The sequence below is a fragment of the Helianthus annuus genome, chromosome 11 (genome assembly GCF_002127325.2).
Source record: "Helianthus annuus cultivar XRQ/B chromosome 11, HanXRQr2.0-SUNRISE, whole genome shotgun sequence".
NCBI classification, from domain to species: domain Eukaryota; kingdom Viridiplantae; phylum Streptophyta; class Magnoliopsida; order Asterales; family Asteraceae; genus Helianthus; species Helianthus annuus.
This window is the reverse complement of record NC_035443.2, coordinates 68,347,992-68,371,155: the sequence shown is the minus strand read 5'-3', so window position 1 is coordinate 68,371,155 and position 23,164 is coordinate 68,347,992. Positions and strand designations below refer to the sequence as shown.

General features: G+C 35.1%; 3 protein-coding genes across 12 annotated transcripts; 2 read left to right on the top strand and 1 right to left on the bottom strand.

Annotated features, from left to right (window-relative positions):
• The first annotated feature begins 2,692 nt into the window (after positions 1–2,692).
• On the top strand, positions 2,693–4,102 carry LOC110888421. Its single transcript, XM_022135947.1, has 3 exons — positions 2,693–2,789; positions 3,537–3,732; positions 3,817–4,102. The coding sequence occupies exons 1-3, from the start codon at positions 2,693–2,695 to the stop codon at positions 4,100–4,102; spliced, it is 579 nt and encodes a 192-aa protein (XP_021991639.1).
• An 8,105-nt stretch (positions 4,103–12,207) lies between these two features.
• Positions 12,208–18,666, bottom strand: LOC110890521 (protein FAM133B). Its single transcript, XM_022138141.2, has 6 exons — positions 18,364–18,666; positions 17,330–17,399; positions 17,186–17,248; positions 16,903–16,944; positions 12,736–12,792; positions 12,208–12,646 (listed from the first exon to the last, which is right to left on the bottom strand). The coding sequence occupies exons 1-6, from the start codon at positions 18,549–18,551 to the stop codon at positions 12,554–12,556; spliced, it is 513 nt and encodes a 170-aa protein (XP_021993833.1). The 5' UTR covers positions 18,552–18,666; the 3' UTR covers positions 12,208–12,553.
• Positions 18,667–18,842: 176 nt separating this feature from the next.
• Positions 18,843–23,119, top strand: LOC110890522. 10 transcript variants are annotated; one of them, XM_022138144.2, is made up of 8 exons: positions 18,843–19,145; positions 19,303–19,431; positions 19,635–19,832; positions 19,934–20,016; positions 20,112–20,394; positions 21,361–21,534; positions 22,233–22,298; positions 22,692–23,119. In XM_022138144.2, the coding sequence occupies exons 5-8, from the start codon at positions 20,380–20,382 to the stop codon at positions 22,944–22,946; spliced, it is 510 nt and encodes a 169-aa protein (XP_021993836.1). In that variant the 5' UTR covers positions 18,843–19,145; positions 19,303–19,431; positions 19,635–19,832; positions 19,934–20,016; positions 20,112–20,379; the 3' UTR covers positions 22,947–23,119. The 10 variants fall into 10 exon arrangements, with proteins under 10 accessions (XP_021993836.1, XP_021993838.1, XP_021993837.1 ...); XM_022138146.2 differs by having other exon boundaries at positions 19,376–19,431; positions 19,665–19,832; positions 19,934–20,394; XM_022138145.2 differs by having other exon boundaries at positions 19,376–19,431; positions 19,934–20,394.
• The last annotated feature ends 45 nt before the right edge of the window (positions 23,120–23,164 follow it).

Genomic DNA, 23,164 nt, shown 5'->3' with positions numbered 1-23,164 from the left:
ATTTGAAGGTAAAAATCAATAAATACAGGTATGGTGCTAGACCGGTGTCAAACCGAAAGTAACGATTCTGAAAACGCCAAAAGGTGGGTACCAAATTGGTACCAAAAATGATTTGGTATAGTAAATTTGGTACCGATACGATACCGGTTTGATTACAGGACTTGATACGATTTGCTCATCAATAATATAAATATCCAAGTTAATTTTACATGCTACAATTCATTCATTACAGAAAAAGACAAAAAAAAGCAAAATAAGTTGTGTATATAAAAACTCGTTCAAATGAAATACTGTTTACTTACTGTGTGTATGAAAAGTAATCTAAACGGTTCAATTACCTGCGTTTCTACGTCGCTACATGATTTAATGAGCTCAGTACCAACCGGTACCGAAAATATTGTTACCGAAATCCCCAAAAGTGGGTACCGGCACCGAATATACCTGGTACGGTACGGTTTGGTACCGGTCGGTACTGGTACGACACCGGTATTTGAGGATAAAAACCAGTGTCGAACCGGTGCCGAAAATACACCGAGTTTGGTAAATTTGATATCGGTACCGGTACCCAATACCATTTGCTCATCCCTTAGTGTTGTTACTATTCATTCAATTGTGTTTTTAATATATAGGTAATAAGCATAAGTTTTATATTTATCATAATTCTTTATTAAATTAACTATATAAAAAATTTAAAAAAAACTAATCATTGTCCCAACAATGTTTTCTCTTATGTAAATTATTTTTGATATATAATTATTAAATATTTTTATGTAGCATATTTTATAATAATATTTTTTTACAAATATAATGAGTTTTTATATTTTTAGAGTTAACTATACAGATAGTCTTTATGGTTTATTAAAGGTAACACCTTTGAGTACTAACAAAAACATATAAGGGGGTGTTTTAGTCATTTTACACTGATTTAACAGAAAAATTAATGCCAATTAGCCTTAATACTCAAAGGTGTTACAAAATCGAAACCATAGAACCCCTGTTAAAAAAATAAGTTAGTACTCAAAGATGTTATTTGCAATAAACCACAAAGGCTATCTATGTAATTAACTCTTATTTTTATAACATGCGTGATTTCTGATTTTGTACATGCACGGTTTCTGATTTTGTACATGCATGATTTTATATTTTGTTCATGAGTAATTAGGGTTTGATTTTTATAACATGTGTGATTTAATATCGTATTCATTGCATGTTAAGGAACATTTTACACATTCCTCTCTCTATATCTAATAACTTTAATATATAACAATACATAATATATATAATATGTTATGTGATTGTTTCTTGTCATATATTATTTATAACAATTTAGATCATATAAATAAGTAACATATTGGTGCATGGAGGTGTTGTACCCCATGCTTAGGGGGATTTTCAAAAAAAAAAAAAAGTCGATATTACATTTTTAATCCAGAACTATTTGAATTTTTACTTTTAGTCCAAAAGTTTACATCTTTTCAATTTAACCTCACAACATTTTACTTTCAGCTTTGGTCCCCTACACTTTTCATATGTGGCAAATTTTTCGTTTTATGTTTTGTTCAAGATTTTACGAGTTAACATGGTGCAACGTGCGTGTGTGGTTCAACGTTTTTACGTTTCGTATTACGCTTCCTTCTAGATTTTGCGAGTTAACATGGCGCAACATGCGAGCGTGGTTCAACGTTTTTACGTTTCGTTTTACACTTCGTTCTAAATTTTGTGAGTTAACATGCCGCAACGTGCGTGTGTGGTTCAACATTTTTACGTCGTTTATTTTTTCCCACTTGACAGGTTCGCCACAACACGCAGGTCCTAAATGGACTTAGTTATTATTTTCTATATTTTACGTTTCGATCGAATTTATTCGCATTAACTTTAATGTTGGTGGTTGCTGGCGATGGTATGACATTAGTGCTATTTGTCACAGTTTTACACCCCCACCGCAACGCGAGGGCCTTAATACTAGTTTTTTATATATATTGAAACAAGTATATAATTAATGGACTTGTTTAAAATCGCAAGCTTATTCGAGTTCGATAATTGAAGGTTAAACTTGCTTATTAAACAAGCATATTTTAGGTTCAAGCTCGTTTAGATAATCTTGATTTGAACTTTAGTCATCCCATCTCAAGTAGCTTTTAAACGACCATGCCGGCTGATTCAAACTGTTAGAAATCCCTAGGCACATAACAATTGTAACTCATCTAGAACTAGCTTTGGGACATTAGTCACTCATGTAACGTGGTTTTCACACTTGCAACACACTATCAAGTTTAATCTACTAACTCCATAGTTTTTGGTTCTTGTATAAAATATTAGTAACCTTTTAAGAATGACTCTTTGAGTCACCCTTAAAGTTCTATACTTGGTTATTTAATCATTAGTCGATTCGTAGTGGGGCGCTATGTTCGAAGATGGCGCCGGCAAAACGCCCCAAACACCAAAACGAGGGCCGGTATGAATGCCAAATTGAGGTGGGGCGCGAGGATTATAGCGGCGCGATTGTGAAGGATTTTGAAAATTTGACTGTTAAACAACGTTCGTAATATTAAAAAAAAATCAATTTTTTTAATTTCACTCTATAAATAACTCCCAACTCTTCCATTTTCTTTACAATTCATACTCAACTATTCTCTCCTTCTCTATATATTTTTTAAAAAGTGTTGAAGCTACTCCTACCGTATTAAAAAAAATGGGTTCCCCGTCGGAAGACTCCTTCACTGATATTTACCGAAGATTTTTTTCACCCGAAGAAGACGCGGAGGAGGAAGAAGCGGTTACGAGTGCATGTACTTTTGTGATACAAGCATTTGAGCACGTTCGGCCTAGTCCCCCTCAACGACCCATCTTGCGGCGCACCTATATCTTGCGAGACCGTGAAGCCGCGAATGAGCGTTTGATGAAAGACTATTTTGATGCGACACTGGTTCACGGACCCAATGTTTTTAGACGGCGTTTTCGGATGAGCCAAATGTTATTTTTGCGCATTAATAATGATTTGGAAAATAAGTATGATTTCTTTAAGCAAAGAATGGACGCGCGAGGATATTTAGGCTTCACCTCAATTCAAAAGGTCACATCCGCATTACGCATATTATCATACGGAAACACGTACGACATCAACGACGAGTACTTGAAGATGGCGGAGAAAACAACCCGAGATTGCTTGGAACATTTTTGCTATGGTATTTTTTATTGACTTTTATTTATTTACTTTTATATATTTATTTTTTTAGTAGCTTACTAGTAAAACTTTTATATATTAAATTATATTTTAGGTATATGCCAGTTATATGGAAAACGTTATTTGAGAAATCCCACTTGGAACGACCTTCAACAAATATGTGAGGTGCATCTAGAAAAGCATGGAATACCCGGCATGATTGGTAGCTTGGATTGTCGTCAATGGCGTTGGTATAATTGTCTAACCGCATGGCGAGGTCAACATACACCGGGTGATCAAAAAGGGCCAACTTTGGTATTACAAGTTGTTGCGTCATACGATCTTTGGGTTTGGTCGGCCTTCTTTGGTGTAGCCGGGTGTTTTAACGATATTAATACGTTAGAGGCTTCACCATTATTAGAGAGCTACATTTCTGGAACTATACCAAAGGCAGGTTTTCATGCGAACGGGAACGACTACGAGCATGGCTACTATTTGGGCGATGGTATATACCCGGAGTATTCGATTATTGTTAAAACGTTTTCTGAAACGTTCGATGAGAAAAGAAAGTATTTTAAAAAATTACAAGAGTCTTCGAGAAAGAATATCGAGAGGTGTTTTGGGGTTCTACAGCAACGATGGCATTTTATCAGAAATCCTTGTCGCATGTGGCATAAGGATAGAATACGAATGACCATGTATGCTTGCATCATTTTGCATAATATGATCATTGAGGATGATGGAAGAGCGATATGTCAAAATTATATTCCGGAAGATTTAGTCGAAGGAACCCAAGCAACAATGGAAGAGAGACTCGCAAATGCTCAACTATTGCGATCTAAGGAAATACATAACACGTTGAAGGCGGATTTAGTTGAGCATGCTTGGGCGATTCGCCCAATTCGATACAACAGTGACGACGAAGAAGATTCCGAGTAAGAAGAGGTTGAGGAATTCGAAGACGGGAACTTTGAAGACGTAGGTTTGGATGCTGGAGAAAACGAAGAGGAAGAAGGAGAGAACGAAAATGAAGCCGAAGAATAAATTTATTTTTTTAGGTGTAACATTTTTTTTCTTTAACGTTTTTTTTTTATTTTGATGTATTGTTTTTTATTTAATGCAATGATTTTTAATTTTATAAAACTTAGAAATTACTTAAAAAATGAAAATTAAATTAATTGAGTAATGATAACAAAGGGGTTTTATGACTACGACCTCAACTTGTATAACTCCCCATAAAATCCCTTAATGACATAGCATGCCACATATCGTATAACGCCCCCCAAAAGAGCCTTATGACTATGGATGGCCTTACAATCCTCCTATGACCAACTTAACACACAATTTAATCATTACTATTCCTAAACAAATTGACTTCAAAATATCAAATTCATTTAGCAATATTTGAACCCGCATTCACAGGTTTGTTACCAATTTCATCAAAGTAAGTTTTACCACTTTCACAGTAAATATTATCTACAATACACTTATCAATTCATCAAAGTGAGTTTTACCACTTTCATACAAAACTTTGTTTTCAAAACAACTTTGTAAAATTATCTACAGTTCACTTATCAAATTTGGTAAATAGTGTTTTAAGGGTTTTTTTTTTTTTTTTGTCCTTTTTTCTTATTTTTTGTATTTTGTATTTTTTATACTTTATTCCATCAACTTTCAACATTTATACTTACAACCCCTTGACTTTCTAAAAATTTTATAATTGAGTTTCACATGTTTGTTTTATATACACGTGGGTATAAATATAAGTTGATTTACGTTTCGACATAAATTTTTTCTGGAAATGAGCCGGTTCAAATATAATATTTTCTTACTCTTATTATTATGTACGTTTTCGGCCGGTCTATATTTTGATGTAATTTTTTTTCCGAAAATGATTCTAGTCAAATATAATATGTATTCGTGCTTATTTTTATGTACATTTTCATTTGATCTATGTTTTGATATAATTTTTTTTCGAAATGCCGCGACAACGTACAGGGCAATTTACTACATTTAGACAATTTATAACCATTATTTACTACATTGGTTATTGGTTAACAATTTGATCACATCTCTAATTTGTGTTAATTTTAACTAGAATTAGAACTACTTTCAAGTTAAACTTTCACTCTAGAATCAAGGGGCCTAGGTTTTACTTACAAGAATACTACTTGATATAAGGCTACGTTCGAATAATGGATAAAATTCACATTAGCTAATTTATGTTGATATCACTTAAATTTTTGAAGTTGTTAAGTAATCAAAAAGCGAATAAAAGTCTAGCGTGAGCCCGTGAGGCTAAAAGGTTTTCAAAGTGACTAAACTCGTGTGTTGTATTTAAAGAAACCGCTAGAACTTTAACTTTTTACTGAATTGTACAAATCATCATTTATTCAAATTGTATGATAGATAAAAAGAGTCTTAGAAAGTGAAAGAAAGCTGTAGAAGTAATCAAACCATCCAGTTTATGAGTGAAGTTATTCTACAGACGAGTGTCCAATAACCAAAAATTAAACCTATTATATCACCACCCAAAACCTAAACACCCACCCTCACCCCACCCCTCAAGAAAAAAAAAAAAAAAACAAAACTATACCTCACCAAAAAAAACCTCAAAAAACCCAACCCCCCCTAAAAAAAACCTACCCTCCTCACCCCCCACCCTCCAAAAACCTAAAAATACCTAACCCCCACCCCCCCCCACCCCCACCCCCGAAAAACCTAAAAAAAAACTAAACACCCACCCCCTCGGCAAAAAAAAACAAAGATTTCTAATTGTAAGAAGTGTAAGAAAGATTTATAGAGCAACAAGTGTCCAATAACAAAAAATTAAACCCAGTACATCACCACCCAAAACCTAAACCCCCACCACCACCCAAAAACCTACCCCCCCCCCCCGACCCAAAAACCTAACCCCCCCCCTCCCGCAAAAAAAAAAAAAAAAAAAAAAAAAAAAAACTATACCTGACCAAAAAAAAACCCCAACCCCCCCCCCCCCCCAAACCTAAAAAAACCTAACCCCCACCCCCCAAAAATCTAAAAAAAAAAACTAAAAACCCACCACCACCCAAAAACCTAAACTCCTACCCCCCACCCCCTCGACAAAAAATAAAAAATAAAAAATTGTTTTTTTTTCTTTTTTTTTTTTGGGTGGGTGATGGGGGAGGGGATGGGATGGGTGGGGGGTTTAGGTTTTTGGGTGGTGATGGATGTTTAAGATTTTTTTTAGTAGATTTTTTTAGAAGTCTTTGTACCCTTCTTACAATTAAGATCTTTGTATTTTGTATTTGATCCTAATCCTCCACTTTATATATGTTATTATACTAAAAGTAAACACAATTTGACTTATCAATGTTGTTTGTCAGTGATTATCACAACCACCACCACCACAATTGTAGCAGCCATAAACACCACCGTCAACAGAACCACGTCACTACCATCAGCAAACTATTCCGCCACCAACACACCCACCTCACATATGTTCATAAAACAAAAGAAAGAAAAAGAAAATGAAAACAATCACTTCCTCAATGTCGTAGCTAGCAAAGTATGACTCAGGCACTAAGCCTTGACACGGCTGCAACCGGAGTTGTCATGCCAAAAAACAGGCCATCATCTCTCACACCTCAAAAACATCGCAGCGGAAATACAAATGTGACGGTGACAGAGGTTGGTACCCATAATATCTTCATGGACGATGCAATATTTAATTTTCTAACATATAACCTAATTTAAAAAATCACGTTTAAAGTTTTAAACTTAAACACAACATAATTTAGTTGTTTGATTCCTTATGGATCTTAATAAAGATGGTCCCATAATGTTTTAAAAATTGTCCAAAACATTATTTGTTACACCATTGTAAAAACAACAACAAGATAATCCAAAATCACGAAGCCGAACTCAGGGGCGGAACTAATGTAATGTTAGCCGTAGCACGGGCTACGGCTCAAGTTCATATTCGTAGTGTATTTTTTTTCGGTTTTATACAAAGGATACTTCTAAGACCACACGGTGTGGGCATTCAAAAATGACTTTGTTGCTGCTCGACATCGTTCACACCATCCCGTCCACAACGTTTACCACAGCGTTATTGATTAGGCGAGTGAATCTCCACCGGCGTGGAAGAGTTTTTGGCGTCGACGTGGCACGTGGTTAATGGACGTGGATGTTAGTCGTTTAACCCCAATGGTTAACTTTTAAAATTTAAAAAACCTTACCTTTTTTTTTAAATTCTAATTTTACACTATAAATACAACCCACATTTTCGGTACCGATTCGGTATGGTACCGGTTCAGTACCGGTATTTGCCAGTTTTTACCCTCAAATACCGGTACCGTATCGGTACCGAACCGTACCGAACTAGATATATTCGGTACCGGTACCGATACCTACTTTTAAAGATTTTTAGTACCGGTACTTTCGGTTCCGGTACTGGTTCGATACCGGTCAATACCGAGCTCATCCCTAGTCCAAATTCAAATTTGAAATTGTGGGCCGATGATAGTTAAAAAAAGCCAGCAGTTTTAAATAAAATCCTTCGATATCATATTTATTTTGTTAACATAATTTAATTAACAAGCACATCAACATATAATTTGTCTATGATTAAAAATATAGAGATCAATTTATTACAACTTATGTGTTTAGACCATGGGGTATGGTGGGGTTTGGGTAAGGTGTAAAAAAAACTCGTTTTAAAACCGAAACCGAAAAAAATACCGAAACCGGTTTTTTTTATAACCGGTTTATTTTTTAACGCCGGTTTTTATACCGGTTACTATTCTTGACTTAAAAAAACGGTTATTAAAAAACCGGTAAAAAACCAGTTTTATTGGGAAAAACCGGTTAAAAATCGGTCCCAACCGGCTATACCGGTTATTGTTTTGGACCCCAAAAACCGGTTAGTAACCGGAACCGGTTATAAAAAAAAAAACCGGTTTTTATTTTGGGTGAAAAAACCGAAACCGGTTTTTGAAAAAAAACCGATTTGTACACCTCTAGTTGGGCTTGGGTTGGGGCATTTGTTGACACGTGGAATGAGAGCCCCCCCCCCCACCGCCTGGTTACGTGTCCGCGGGATATGGTGGGGCGTGGGTTGGGCTTGGGTTGGGTGCACCGGTGGCAGAATATTAAAAAAAAATTACAAAAAATTTATAAAAAATCACACAACATTTATAAAAAAAAACCTACAACTTCATTAAAATTTAAAATTACATAATCCTAAAAATTACATAATTTCTAAAAATTACAAAATAACAAACCTAGAGCGTTAAATAAATTTCAAAAAGGTCGATCTTGTCGAACGCCTTTCGCTCCTTGCCTCGAAACTCTATGTTCGCCACCGCCACCCGGTCCTCGTGGCTCAACTCGCCGCTCGGAACGGCTTCGTAGTAAGCCTTGAAACGCTCGAGCTTGGGCCGTAGCTCGCGCCATTTATGTTGGCACGCGTTGAGGTTGTGGCGGTCGTTACCGACGTTATGTCGGTAGGCTGCGAATGCTTCCACCCAATATTTTGTTTGGCCCGGTGGCCGTCCCTTCATAGCGTCAACGACGCTTGTCACGAGAGCCATTTCTTCTTCATGGGTCCAGGATGTCATAGCGGGTTAGCCGGAGGGGTTGGGTTCGTGGGATGGGGGGACCAGTGTTGGGCAGCCGGTTGGGTTCGTGGGATGGGGGGACCAGTGGGTTGGGGGTTACAATATATAGGGGTTGTTGGGTGACCGGGTGGCGGTTTGCTTTTCCCCCAACCGTTTGAATTTTAAATTCAAAATTTGAAACCCCGCTATGACGTGGCTGGTGAGCGAATAGGAGGCAGCCACCTAGCATGGCCATACCGCCCCACGCCCGGCTTGAAAGCCAAGCCACAAGGGCCACGCCCCAACCCAAGCCCACCTAGGATGGTGGCTTGGGCGTTTTACCCCAACCCAAGCCCCATACCCCATGGCCTTAGGAGTCACGTAAACCTTTTCAGCAAAAGTTGTATGTACTTAGGAGTTAGGTAAACCTCTTCAGTAAAAAAGTTGTGTATTTAGTTTTTCTTTTCAAATCTAACGAATGTGAGTTACTAACAAGTAATTAAAAACTTGGAGTTAAAAGGTATATATTATCGTTATTGTAATGAAATGAACTGATATCGATCAAATTCTCATCGCACTCTAGGGAATTTTAATTTTTCATCTATGACATGTATTTTGGAAATAATTTAGACTTTTCATTTCATTATTATACCAAGTGTCGGTACCATAATGAAACCTACTAATACCGACAAAATTCCCACAGTGTAGCACATGAGTATTTTACTAGTTTAGCTTTATGGAATACTCAAACCCTACCTTAACTTTGCTATTGGTGGGATTTAGTATAAGTATGATGATGAGCTTTATGGAATGCTCAATAACATAGGGACCTTTTATGCTAGTTTAGCTTTATGGAATGCTCAATAACATAGGGACCTTTTATGCAAGTTTCTCACTCTATAAGGGCACGCTTGTGAAGTAATGATTATATTTAGGACCCATAATGTAACATTATCTCTTTATAAACACAAAGACAAAGCATATCATGAATTAGGGTACACAACATCCACCTCTCATCAGCCGTCATCAGCCTTTAGGTATCCTGTTATGTACTAGTTTAGTATTCTGAATAAAGAAACCTAAGCACATAAGTTCTTCTTGGGGATCAAATTGAAATCATGTTTCCAGGATTTTATTTGTGCTTAAATCAATATTCTTTGTGATCATCCCTTCTGCTTAAGGCTTCTCCCTCTTAATGGAGCTGTTCTTCAATGTTATTGGATGACATTTCTTTATTTTCACAATAAATATACCATTTGTTTTTGTTTTCATTTTATTGCCCGTATTTATATCTAACCTGTCTTATAAACGCTTTGTTTTCGAATTGACCTACTTAATTAAATTGTTCTTGTTCAAATTGTTCAAATTGAGATGTTTAACCCATATAATTTAAAAAGTAGTGTTGTAAGAATCGCTAGGTGTTAGTCGGGCGATGGGTTACTGACTAGCGATTAATAGAGATTAATCAGATCGAGATTTTTATATGTAATTTTTAGTTTTATATATACACACACACATTTTTATATGTAGTTTTCTAAAGTAGACATGTTTTAACCCATTTTTTTAAGTAACTAGAAGAATTTTTAAGGTTTAGTCGAAATTTGGCTGACGTCTCGCCAAAATTTGGTCAGAATAGGACTGTCATTGACCGCCTAGCAATTAATCGGCCATTAATCGGTGAACCTGTGATTAGTGATTAATCGGTGACTAATTGGAGACTAATCGGGATTTTTACAACCATGTTAAAAAGTCAGCAGTCTACCAGCTAGTTTAATTAAATGAGTTGACCCACTAACCTCTTTCTGATATGTCAAACCCATTTTTTACAACCCACCAACCACTCAATTATTATCCATCAACCCTTTTGACGCCTATAAATAAATTGATTAAATTGGGTGGTGTTTGGGTGACATGATTTAAGTAGTGTGTGCAGATTAAGGTTAAGGTTAATGTTTTGACAAAAATAAAAGTAGGTTATATTTTAGTTGAACAATTCAATCCGTTACCCGACACGACTTTATAGATGATATACATCGTTAAAGTTGGAAGAAAATGATTAATCACACAAGGACCCTAAATAGAATTAGAACTAACTTCAAATCACAGACATGACCATGGGTCAACTCAAGTGGCTCGGTGTGTTTCATTTATGAGAACATTACCTTGTTATTTTTGCTTCAACGTAAATACCACACTAGGACTTGAATCAGTTTTGAAGTTTTGTAATTTGGTAATCAACACATCATACCATGCCATGAATAGGGAGTTAAACTATGTAATTTGAATTCTTGTCTTCGCAAAAACTTTTCTTGTGTATACATCATTAGAGCATAACGACAAGGAGACTAATCAATAACACCAGAAGAAAAACAAATTTCATCTTCATCTACAAACTACAAAGATTGGAACAACACCTTCAAGTATTCTAATTTAAAACATGTATAATTTATAAGTTAGGGTTTTAAGTAAAACATTTTTTTTCTAAATAACAAGCATATAAAAATCATTAACTGTTTTTCATATAACCCTAATTTTCTACCAGTGTCGATTTCAAGTTACTTTTCCGAGTGACTCTTAACAAGATTCAAGTAGTGTTGTAAGGATCGCTAGGCGCTAGTCGGGCGGTAGGGTACCGACTATGATTAATCGGGATTAATAGGGACTGATCGGAAATAATCGGATCGGGATTTTTAGATGTAATTTTTAGTTATATATAAACACGCATTTTTATATGTAGTTTTTTAGAGTATACATGTTTTAACCACCCATTGACCCATTTTTTAAGTAATTAACGGGAAATTATAAGGTTTGGTCAAAATTTGGCCGGAACCTGGCCTAAACCTGGCTAGAATAGGACCGCCATTAACCGCCTAGTGATTAATCAGACATTAATCGGTAAACCTCCGATTAGTGATTAATCGGCGACTAAATGAAAGTTTCGGTTGGCTATTCAAAAAAAATAAAAAATCAAAGACTAGCCGACATTTTTACAAACATGGATTCACGTCATATATGAAAAGGCCGGATAATTGTCTCACACTCTCACACACAAGTTGGTTTCATTTAATTCCAAAATTAAGCCCAATGGTTTTTGCTTTTACAATTTTAATTTTTAAACACCAGCATCATTTCCAAGCCAAATAATTTAATTAAAATGTTTCTTTGTCAAATGATAAGAAGTTGGTTTATTAATTCAGTTAAATTTGATACAAGGTAAAGTATTCGAACTCTGAAGTTAATAACGCCCGTCACCTTAGGCAAATCTCACAACGTTCTTCTATCCATAGGAGACAATGCTCATAAGAAAATCTTCGCCTTGAACATATGCAATGTGTGTTTGGCACATAGTGTGAATGGGAGTAGAACATTGATGAAAAAATTTGTGCATTTTCATCATCTAGCATGTTATCACTGAATATATGCATAAACAGACATTTCAATTCATACATGCCATAATACAAGCAATCGAAAAACACTAAAACTTCTTATATTTAAGTTTGATTTAGCAAATACGACATATTGAGCAAATAAAAGAAACGTCAAAAAGTTTCTCACGAACAAACGTACAACAGAGAAGATAAGCAAACCGGGTTCAGTTCAAACTTGTGTTCCGAACTCAGTTTGCAAGTACATACCCACAAAATCCCATTCAAAAAACATCAACCATCCTGTGAGAACTTTGAAATCTGAAAAACCACCAATGATAAAACATACAGTTTCACCGACCCAAAAAATGAAGAACAATGTACGTTAAACAGGCCGATCAAAATCTTTCATGGATACAACTAGTCAAGATTGATTCGCCATAAAATCAATCATAGCTAGCATTTAAAAACTTCAGAAGCTGGTTCCGATTGTTTTCTGCCTTCTTATCTTCCTTTGTCTTGTCAACTTTTAATAAGATCTACGAATTAAAACACCAAGAAAAAGCAATGTGAAGTGCAGCTGTTTCAAGTTTTAATATCCCGAGACTTGGTAATGGAAGAGACTCACCTTTTTGCCAGATACTACACTGCGCTGGACGCCGTCGTCTTTGTCACGACCCAGAAACTGTAACAAATGAATGATTCATATTAATATAACAGAACTCATTTGTTTGTGTATTCGTTTCTTTAGCCTTATGTTCCTGATATAATACCCAGCAAGTTGGTCAGCTATGGGTCGGGGGCTGGTCCATATTATTTTTGCCTTTTCTTTTGATGTTCGTATAGGCTATAGCCAATATACTAAATGTCGATTAAAACTTTTATTCATTTTTACAACAATTTATTGTATAACAAAACAATGTGATTACATGCCTCTAAAATCGAACATATACACGCATACAAATGCATAAGGAGTTTTGGACCCATACGACCTGACCATCTTAGACGTAGCAATTCCTAGTCATTTACCAACAAATGGGTCAATTTGGGTTTTATATTAAAAGGCAAATGCCTTAGAACAACAGCACCCTACTTTTACCTTTACTGAAATGATCATTGTACTTTGTTTTTTATTTAATATGGTCATTAACATTTCAAACAACGTATAAGTCAAACAATGACCTAGAAACCAACTTTCTTGATGGCATGGCACACTAACGACGTCCAAGCAGCTTCTTGTTGGTGTGGTGAGAAGAAAATTAACAGAATCTCATCATCATTATTTTAAAAAAACTTGTTTAAAAAACAAAAGGTTCTCTGATGTTAAAACAAATATCTCTTTTCAGCTCTTAAAACTTTTAAATGAACTATCATGAAGAATAAGTTCTTAAATCATGTCAGAATATACTAGCCGTAGTTAAGGTTAGGTCTATGTGCTTAGCTCATTAGGGCTGGAATCACGTATTCTGTCTATATAGTTGTAGATAGTACAGTATCTCAAATCGTCAATATAATTTCTTGGGCAATAGATCAGCGTGCAACGTTTTCCAGCTATGTTGCCAACAAACATACATGTAATCTTCAGACCTTCATTCACGGTTCATATTTTGTATTATACTACACATGGCAAGCGTTATCAATCCCTCTTAGCCTTGTATAATCACCGATTGCAAATTATTTCTCATGGCCAGCCTTGACCAGAATGTGAATGTGGTACAAAGAACAGGTCAGATCAATCACTTGACCCTAGGTGCAACAGATATAGGTGAATCGAGCCATAAAAAGTCCACCCAGCTATCCGATTTGTTGTGGCAGTCCATTGATCATCCTACCATCATATAATTGTTCTGACCTTTTGAGCCACTAATGAAACAAGATGGAAGTATGAGGTTTTATTGCGAATAATCCGAGCACTTATGCAGAAGTTTTGCGAAATTCATGACTGACTCAAAGATGTGGTCTTAATGTCTTGTTAAGGGTAAGTGTTGAAAGAAACATGATCAACCTACAACACCTCATAACAGGCATCCTACTCAGTCAGCACCACCTAATATGTTCATGCTTTCGATAAAGGTGCAAATTCCACCGAGTCCATCCATCCCACATAACGCAAATAGCAACGATTGATTAAAATACCTATCTAAATATCTGCTCAACATACTGCAACTAGTGTTTAGCCATTTTAGAGTTCCACTTACCGCCTCTCGTTTTAGCAGTTGTTAGTTTTTACACTAGAGAGACTAATGAAATATCAACAGACTTATAAAACCTTAATTTTAGAGAGTTGAGGTATATTGAAGTTAAAAATAAACTGAAATTGAGTAGTAAATTACATTAAATATTCATCTTGAAATTTCAAAAACTACATGTTCAAAATTTAACAATCACCTACTATTCCGCTAGGCGCTAGGGCAATATAATACGTAATCATAATGATCACCTACTTGTCCTCACACATATTGCTTTATTTCTGAATTTTGTTGACAACCTGCTTCTAAGTTTAAACTTTATTTCCGGCTTCTTTTGTTAGTTCTACTAGATTAAGGTAAGTTGTTAGGCAGTTACTAAGTTATGTTTATGTTGGGTTGTTTTGCTTGCTTCGTACAACACTACTACTTGCAATATGTTTGTTAAGTGTTTTAGTTGTTAGATGTATATTAATGCGTTTTATGTATGAAAGATAGTTTTATTAAAAAAACTATTTCTTTTAAAAAAGAAGTGCGCCTCGTGTTGTGTGCGCTTTCGCCTCTTGCCTCGACACTAGAGACCATATCACCTCGGTAAACCTAGCGTGTTTTAAAACACAACTCGTATGTTACAATACAGTTGCTCTAGTCTTCCATGAGAGAACAAAACACATTAGAAATTGAATCTCACTTCGTCAGTGATTCAATGTAAAGCTTCTTCATGAGATCATTTTGACTAAGTTTGCAACTAGCAAGTCTAACGATCAAACATGCATAATTACAAAATCTATTTATAGGTCATTGAGTTGAATATATATGTAAGGAGCTTAGAGCGTATTAAATACTCTCTCCAGCTTGAGGGGAGTGTTAAATATATTGGGTTTGCCATAGTTAAAGTTTTGAAATTTGTCTGTATAATATACTTGCAGATTGTATCATGCAAAGTGTCTCAATACTTCTCTTTTACCTTCACAAATCATATTTATAATCTCACATTGTAATTGTTTTGTTTGATTTATAATCAGTTTTATGTTTTTTGTAATTCTTTTGTTTGATTCATAATCAGTTTTATGTTTTTAAAAAAAGGAAACTCTTATTTTTTTATATTTGAAGTAGTTGACATTTTTATCTGAAGGTTACCTTTATACAAATATAAATAGAGTCATAGATGTTCTTCAATGTTCCTCATATTTTATGCAATTGTTCTGACTCAAGATTAAAAAAGAAACAAGAATCAAGTTTAAAGGAGAACTAAAACAAAGTAAAATAAAAAATTATTCAGGATTCAAAAAAAATGATTACATTGAACTCGAATACGATTCATGATTAACAAAACCTAAACTAAACTCAAAGAAACTACCTGATTCAAATCTGATGCGATCTATTTTAATACATATATGAAGAATAAGTAAGATTTAACTCTAAAACATCAAGGTCTCAAACACAAATAAAATTTTTAATAAAACTATTAAATCACAAGCCAAAACCATAAATCAGAACTCTAAAGAAACCGATTCAAACAAAGTAACAAAGAAATAAAAAGGTTTGAGGTCCAAAAGGTTCGAGCAAAAGAGGGTGAGCGATAACGGTGTCGTGGCAATGGAAGGAAGGATGCTGCTGAGGAGGTGTATGTGTGTTTATCTGTTTAATGAGTGTGTTCAAGAGTTTAGTGCGTGTGTTTTAATTCGTTTAATAATAATACAAATTAATAAAAGTAAAAATATCATACAACGTACATGACTCCAAGCATTAAACTTGCCATACATTCATATAACTTATTTTCGCTAATCCATTACCATTACCACCATAGCACATAAGTTCAAACTTTAATAACTATATCTGAACGAAAATTAGTACAGTTACAATATGTGGACAGGAATAAAAGCAAGTTGCTATTCTATGTCATCTGCCGAATGTTAGCTGAAAGCGTATTATAATTTCTTACAGTATGCTACTAAATTCCTTTAAAAATATGCTAATATTACAGAAAAACATAGATTATTTTTTAGCAGTAAAATTTCATACTCATTTAATACAATTAAATAATTATAAAAAATAAAAAAACAACTAAAGGTGATTGATTGGTAAAGGTGTACAAATCGGTTAATCGGTTATTAAAAAAACCGGTTTAAAAAAAAAAACCGGTTTTTTCACCCAAAATAAAAACCGGTTTTTTTTATAACCGGTTCCGGTTACTAACCGGTTTTTGAGGTCCAAAACAATAACCGGTATAACCGGTTGGGACCGGTTTTTAACCGGTTTTTCCCAAAAAAAAACGGTCTTTTTACCGGTTTTAACCGGTTTTTTAATAACCGGTTCGGTTAATAACCGGTTTTTGAAGTCAAGAATAGTAACCAGTATAAAAACCGGCGGTTAAAAAAAACCGGTTAAAAAAATACCGGCTATAAAAAAACCGGTTAAAAAAAACCGGTTTCGGTTTTTTTTCCGGTTTCGGTTCTAAAACCAGTTTTTTTGTACACCTCCGTCAGCCCAACTGATCTAACCTGTTCTGACCCATATTTCCAGCCTGCCCCATTGATGGTAAATCAATGAAACGTGCAGGTTCACCATCATCCCTTGCAAATTAAAATCAAAGTTAAACAACTTGCCTTAGAGAGTTGAACAGGGCTGCTGCTACCATCCTTCTGGTTCTATTAATGCTCCCATTGCCAGGACCAAACAATATCCAGACATTCATTCATCATGTCACAGACCCCAGCTCCATTTCAAAGAGCCAATTCATGAAAAAAGGCACAAAGTATTATAAGCACCTTATATATCACCATTTTAATATTTCCAAGTTTACTTTATAAATCATTAGTAAGCATATTCAATTTTGCAGCACAATGGAACAAACGGTCAAAGAAACGCAACACTGAAACAATGACCTACCTCCTTTACTTTACGCTTATCGCGTTTGCTGTGATGTTTAGCCTTCCCCTTGTCTTTATCCTTCTGCGAAAAAAATGAAGGCATCAAACAAAATGACAGACACATTGGTTGACCATAACTGGTTCAAGTAATTCAAAAATTGACCTTTTTGTGTCTATGTTCGTGTTTATGCTTCCTTGAGCGACTGCCTGATCTATCTTCACTGCCAGATGAACTGTAACATGCAGATACCACATAATTAAAGCAGATTTTAAGTAAAAATTCCTTACGAAGTTTTACACCCCACAAATAGTGAAAGACACCTGTATCACAAACAGCCCATTGCGCGGCCACATCCACAGGACATTTTTTATGACCGCGTGTTAGGGTGAGTTTTTTTTAACGTTTTTGTAAGGTTTTGAGAAAAAAAAGCTTGTGGGAAGGTTTCTAGAGTGTTTCGGTTACAGATGGTCTAACATGTGTTAGTTAGACTAGCCATACACTCCATACATATTACTACAAAGAGTTAAATGCCATTTTAGTCCATGTGATTTGGGTCATTTTGCCAGTTTAGTCCAAAGGTTTGAAACGTTGCCATTTAAGTCCAAATAGTTTCAAACGTTACCATTTTTGTCCACTGGGTTAACTCCATCCATTTTTTTGTTAACTACAAGGGCAACTCGGTCATTTTATATGGCCGAATTGTCATTCTAGTTAACAGAATTACATATAAAATGACCAAATTGCCCTTCTAGTTAACAGAAAAAAAAGGATGGAGTTAACCTAATGGACTAAAACAGCAACGTTTGAAACAACTATTTGGACTAAAATGGCAAAGTTTCAAACCTTTGAACTAAACTGGCAAAATGCCCAAACCACAGGGACTAAAATGGCATTTAACTCTACTACAAAGAATCTATGCATAACAAAATAACTATTACATCCTAAAACAGTGAGACAAAGGCAAGCCAGACATACTTAAATGCATAACATAGTTTCTTATATCATCAAATAAGCATATAAAAAAGAGCTGCAAAGAATAATCAGGCCTCAATAAAAGCTAAGCAACCTATTACAACATAACAGAACAAAATTTTCACATCCAGATCCATAGTAGAATAGCAATACATCAAAAAAAAAACCTCAATAGAATCAATTTATTGATTTATTTAAAAGATGAGGATATTATTTAAGGATACCTGTAGTCATCGGAAGAGGAAGATGAAGGACTGCGCCTACGACGACGTTTGGTGTGCGAACGGCTTTTCTTAGAGATCTTAAGAGAGTCTTTTTTGTGTTTGTCTTTACGGCGGCGTGAACGACGGTCTCGATCGGAGGAGGATGAAGATAGATCGGAGGTGGAGGAGGAAGAAGTGGAGGCGGCCATGGAAGAAGATTGAAGATCAAGAGACCTGAATTGCCTCCAAGGGTAGACCAACCCTTGTCTATAATTTTTTTATTTTCTATTTCTATTTCTATTAACCTAGTCATTGAAAAATCTTTTCTTTTTTCGGATGTATCTCTCTCCTCTAATAAATAACTAACCCATATGGACACTTGGCAAAGATTTAGACTAGCCACATCAACACAATCCTATGTGTCAATCTTACAGCCCACTTCACCTTTCTTTTAATCGGGTTAAAGCTTGGGTCCTTGGTATCTGACCCGGATCCACTGCCCAAATTAATTTGAAATTTTTATTCTGCCTTGCATCATACTACTGTCTCTCTCTCTACCAACCATCGCTCTCACAAACCCTATCTCCTCGCAGATGTGATTCAGCGTTCTCTAACCCTAACCCTCACCATCGTCGGAAGATACCAGCGATTTGATCCGTAATATAACCCTTGCATCATACCACTCTCTCTCTCTACCAACCATCGCTCTCACAAACCCTATCTCCTCGCAGATGTGATTCAGCGTTCTCTAACCCTAACCCTCACCATCGCCGGAAGATACCAGCGATTTGATCCGTAATACAGTATGTTTTCATTGCCAATTTCTAGGTTTTCGATTTTTTCCTATTTGTATGGTTGTGGTTAAAAGAAATTAGGGTTTTTCAACAAAAAATTCAACTCACTTCATTACTCGTATGGCTATTTGTTTGTTTGATTTTGATTCTGCTTTTTGTTTTTCAGTTACAACTGTGATGATACCCTAATGGAATAGAGTGCCTTGATAACGATTATGGTTTGATTTTTCTTCTGGCAGTTCATTTGCTTTCAAAATTCAAGATAAGAGGGGTCGTATGCACATATTTATTAGTGGTATGCGTTTTATTCTGATTCAAACATTTAGATTTTAGACGTTCAGAAACCTTAAACGTCTTGTGCGCTTGCCCTGCTAGATTCTCATAGTTTGGCGGATCATACAATGGCCATAATTCAGTTTTATATGTTTTCTTTCTATAGTTAGATTCTAAATACTATTTTGCTTTATCTGGTTTTTGGACTTGACAACAATAATAAAGAAGGTGCAATGGATGTTGTACCTTTCTCAGCTGAAAAAGAAGGCTGGCGGAACTCTTGCGTTAGTCAAACAAGGTCAAGACAAGATAAAGTCAACCCCAGCAGGGGAATATCTTACATCGGCTCTGAATGATTTTGACCTGGAACATTATGATGGTCTCGCAGCTATTTCTGATGGAACAAACAAGCTACTAATGCTGGTACGATTGCTGTTATTTTTGAATTTTGTAATCACTTCATATATTTATGAACTTTTAACTTTTAATCTAACTTTTAGGTGAATTTGATTTGAATGGTGCAGGTTTTGGCTGCTGTTATTAAAGCAGGTGCTTCACGAGAACATGAAATACTTGCTGAACTTTTAACTTTTAATCTAACTTTTAGGTAAGTCCGATTCTTTTTTGTAGTTTGGCTTCTTTTTGTTGACTTCATGTTCTCATTTTGTTTGTAAATCATGTTGTACGAGTATGATGTTGTAGTATCCCCACCTGTTACATCAGTCCGCTAGCCTGGGCCAAGTCTGCAGAGAAAATGGGACCCGGATTGCCTGAATACCGCAACACATATGACAAGAACTACTGTTTAGGGCAGCTCATATTTTGGCATAACCAAGCTTACGCAGAGCCTAATGCTAACCTCATCAAAGCAAGCAGGGGTTGCTTATCGTTACCGGAAATCGGATAATTTTATTCCAAACTCCAGAAGCCATCATCTCAACGTGTCTATGGCCTGAGAACTGTGAAATCCATGCTTTCTAGGATGGTCAGTTCTCTCTCTCTCTCTCTCTCGACATATAATCATTAAATGATTTGCTCCAGACACTTTACACTAAATGTGGCAGAAATGGGTTTGACTTCGTATTAATGAAAACTGATACATACTTGGGTGATTTTTATAAATAATTACTGGATTAATTATGATAAAAAAACCATTTTGTTTTAAAGTTTCAACCCATTTGACCCTCTCCCCTTTTAGGTATATATATTTATTTGACCCATTTGAACCATTCGAGATAAAACAGTAGGTCGGGTAACAGGTAGGTTTGGGTCAAACGAGTGGCTGATGTGCAAACACTTTTTTTAGATTGTTTACAAATAATTAATGACTTAACTATGGTGACAAATGCAATATTATTGTATAATAATAGAGTCCTTAAATAAAAACGATATAGAAGGTTGTATGCATCAAAATAGACTTCGGGTAGGTTTGGGTCAAAACGGGTTGTTCTACCCACTAACGGTTTATTGTCACTTAAATTGTTTTAAATTAATAAATGCATTAATTTTAATCACAAAATCAATATTATTACAACACTACTCTACATTTTTTAATAAAACGAAGACAAACAAGCATTCAATGAACGATAAACAAACATATATTAAAAGGTATGTAATATACTATACACTAACAATTATTAAATGCATTTTATTAGTGAAAATTCAAAGTATTTAAATAAAAATATAGAAAGTAAAAATCCTAATGAATTATCGAACATAAATGTACATATTACCGAACGTTCACGAACATAAACGAATAGATGCGATCTCTGTTCGTGTTCGTTCAGTTAACTAAACAAACCAAACTTTTTGTTCGTGTTCGTTTATTTATCAAACAAACTTCCTGTCGAACGGTTCACAAAATCGCTGAACGTTCGGTTCATTTGCAGCCCTATTTGAATGATATAGATCTATCATAATACTAAATTTTCGTTTATAATTTTTGTTATAGGTTATGGAGCAGCTGGTGGATAGACTAGACGTTGCAATGTTTAATGCTATTCTTCGTGAATCCGCTGAAGAAATGCCAACGAATCCGTTATCAGATCCGATTGGTGATCTTAGGGTTCTTCGTATTCCTGCTGGAAAATCAAGCTTTGGAGCTGGAGCCCAGTTAAAAAATACCGTGAGTGCTAAACCCTATAACTTACAAGTGGTGACTCTGACCGGTTGACCTATGAGTGGTCAATCTGGTAAAATTAATAAGTTGCTTAAAGTAAAATGGAACAAAATTCAGCCAAACTGTAGTTGTAATTCATAAATCCTAAATCATTTTATTCATAAAGTTACCATTATTGAAATTTTATAATTAGTTTAATCACATTTTACACACTGATTATTTATGATAAAACTAAATTCTTGGACAGGTAGTGTTCGGATCAACCCAACCTGACAAATACCAAAATTTACATATTTTGCCACCTGTAATACAATTCACTTTATATGAAGCGCTAAGCTTTTTTAGCATTTAGCTTTCTGTATCCAGAATACCTCAGTGATTTAGGAAAAGAGCTCACGTTAACTTTTGAAGTCAATCGATTACATTAGAAACGAAAATTTTGTAAGATTTTATTACTAAAATGTCACAGACCATTACTTATGCTTATTTTTCCAGTTTAGATCATTAAACCCTAACTTTTGTGAGTTCACTTTTTGGCATGTTTAAAGTGGTTAAAGATATTGTCTTTGACTGTGCCTTAACAAAACCATTTTTAAACCACCTCGTTCCAACCCACACATGATGTTGAAGTTGTTAATGGGGCGAAGATGTTATTTTTAGTATTATTTATATATAAAGTCTAAATTTTTTTAACAACTTAATAGGGTGCCGACACACCTTTTAACTGCGTTTCTAACAACCTCATTTCAGAAGATACACCAGCTTTTAAGGTAATTCTATATTTTACAGACCTATCAAATTGAAATGTAATTTTGGTGATAATACTTGTAGTAATTGAATTCTGTTATGGAACATATTAGAGCACAAATCTTAACAAATAATTGCAAAAGTAAACTTTTAGCATCCTATTTTCAAATGTTAGTCTTTACTTTGTGGATATATATAGTTGAGATATGATGCTCGGTTTCTTTTGGATGGGCGATATTTGAAAAACAGTATAAAGAACTTGTATAGAAAAAGCCTTCATTTTTGTATACTAGCATGAGATTGATGTCTTTCATGTGCTTTTAAATTTTTTATAGATATCCTTACATAAGATGGAAAAAGGTTTTATTTGTGTTGTAATTGGCGTATTTATTGAGAAACTAAATTTATGATTCCAGGGGACCGTATCGTACACCGGAGATAACCAAACCCCTAATGATGCTGCTGACAAGAGCATAGGAAAACGCCCGGTTAGTTCTGAAAGCAATGAAACTAAGAAAGATGCTCGTCTTGAACTCAAACGAAATCTGAAAGAGGTGTACGATGTTGAAGATAATGATTGTGCATCTGCTACAAAAGCTAGCCCAACGATCCAGCCTATTCAAGTTCAAGATGGCAAGTTTGATTTTCTCATTCCCAAGCTGGAAAAATAATTATATCAAGTGTGGTTGTGTGGTTGTTTTGTTTATGTGTTTTTTTCCAGAAGACTTATTTTAGGTTTTGGGATTTGTGGCATTTTAACTGTTGGTTTTTGAAATGTTGAACAACTTATGATCGTTATTGTTATTTCAATGACTAGCAATCTTGTATTGCGTTTGGTGTGTTACATGTTATGTCTATGGATGCAATATGTTTCTTACTATCTTTATTA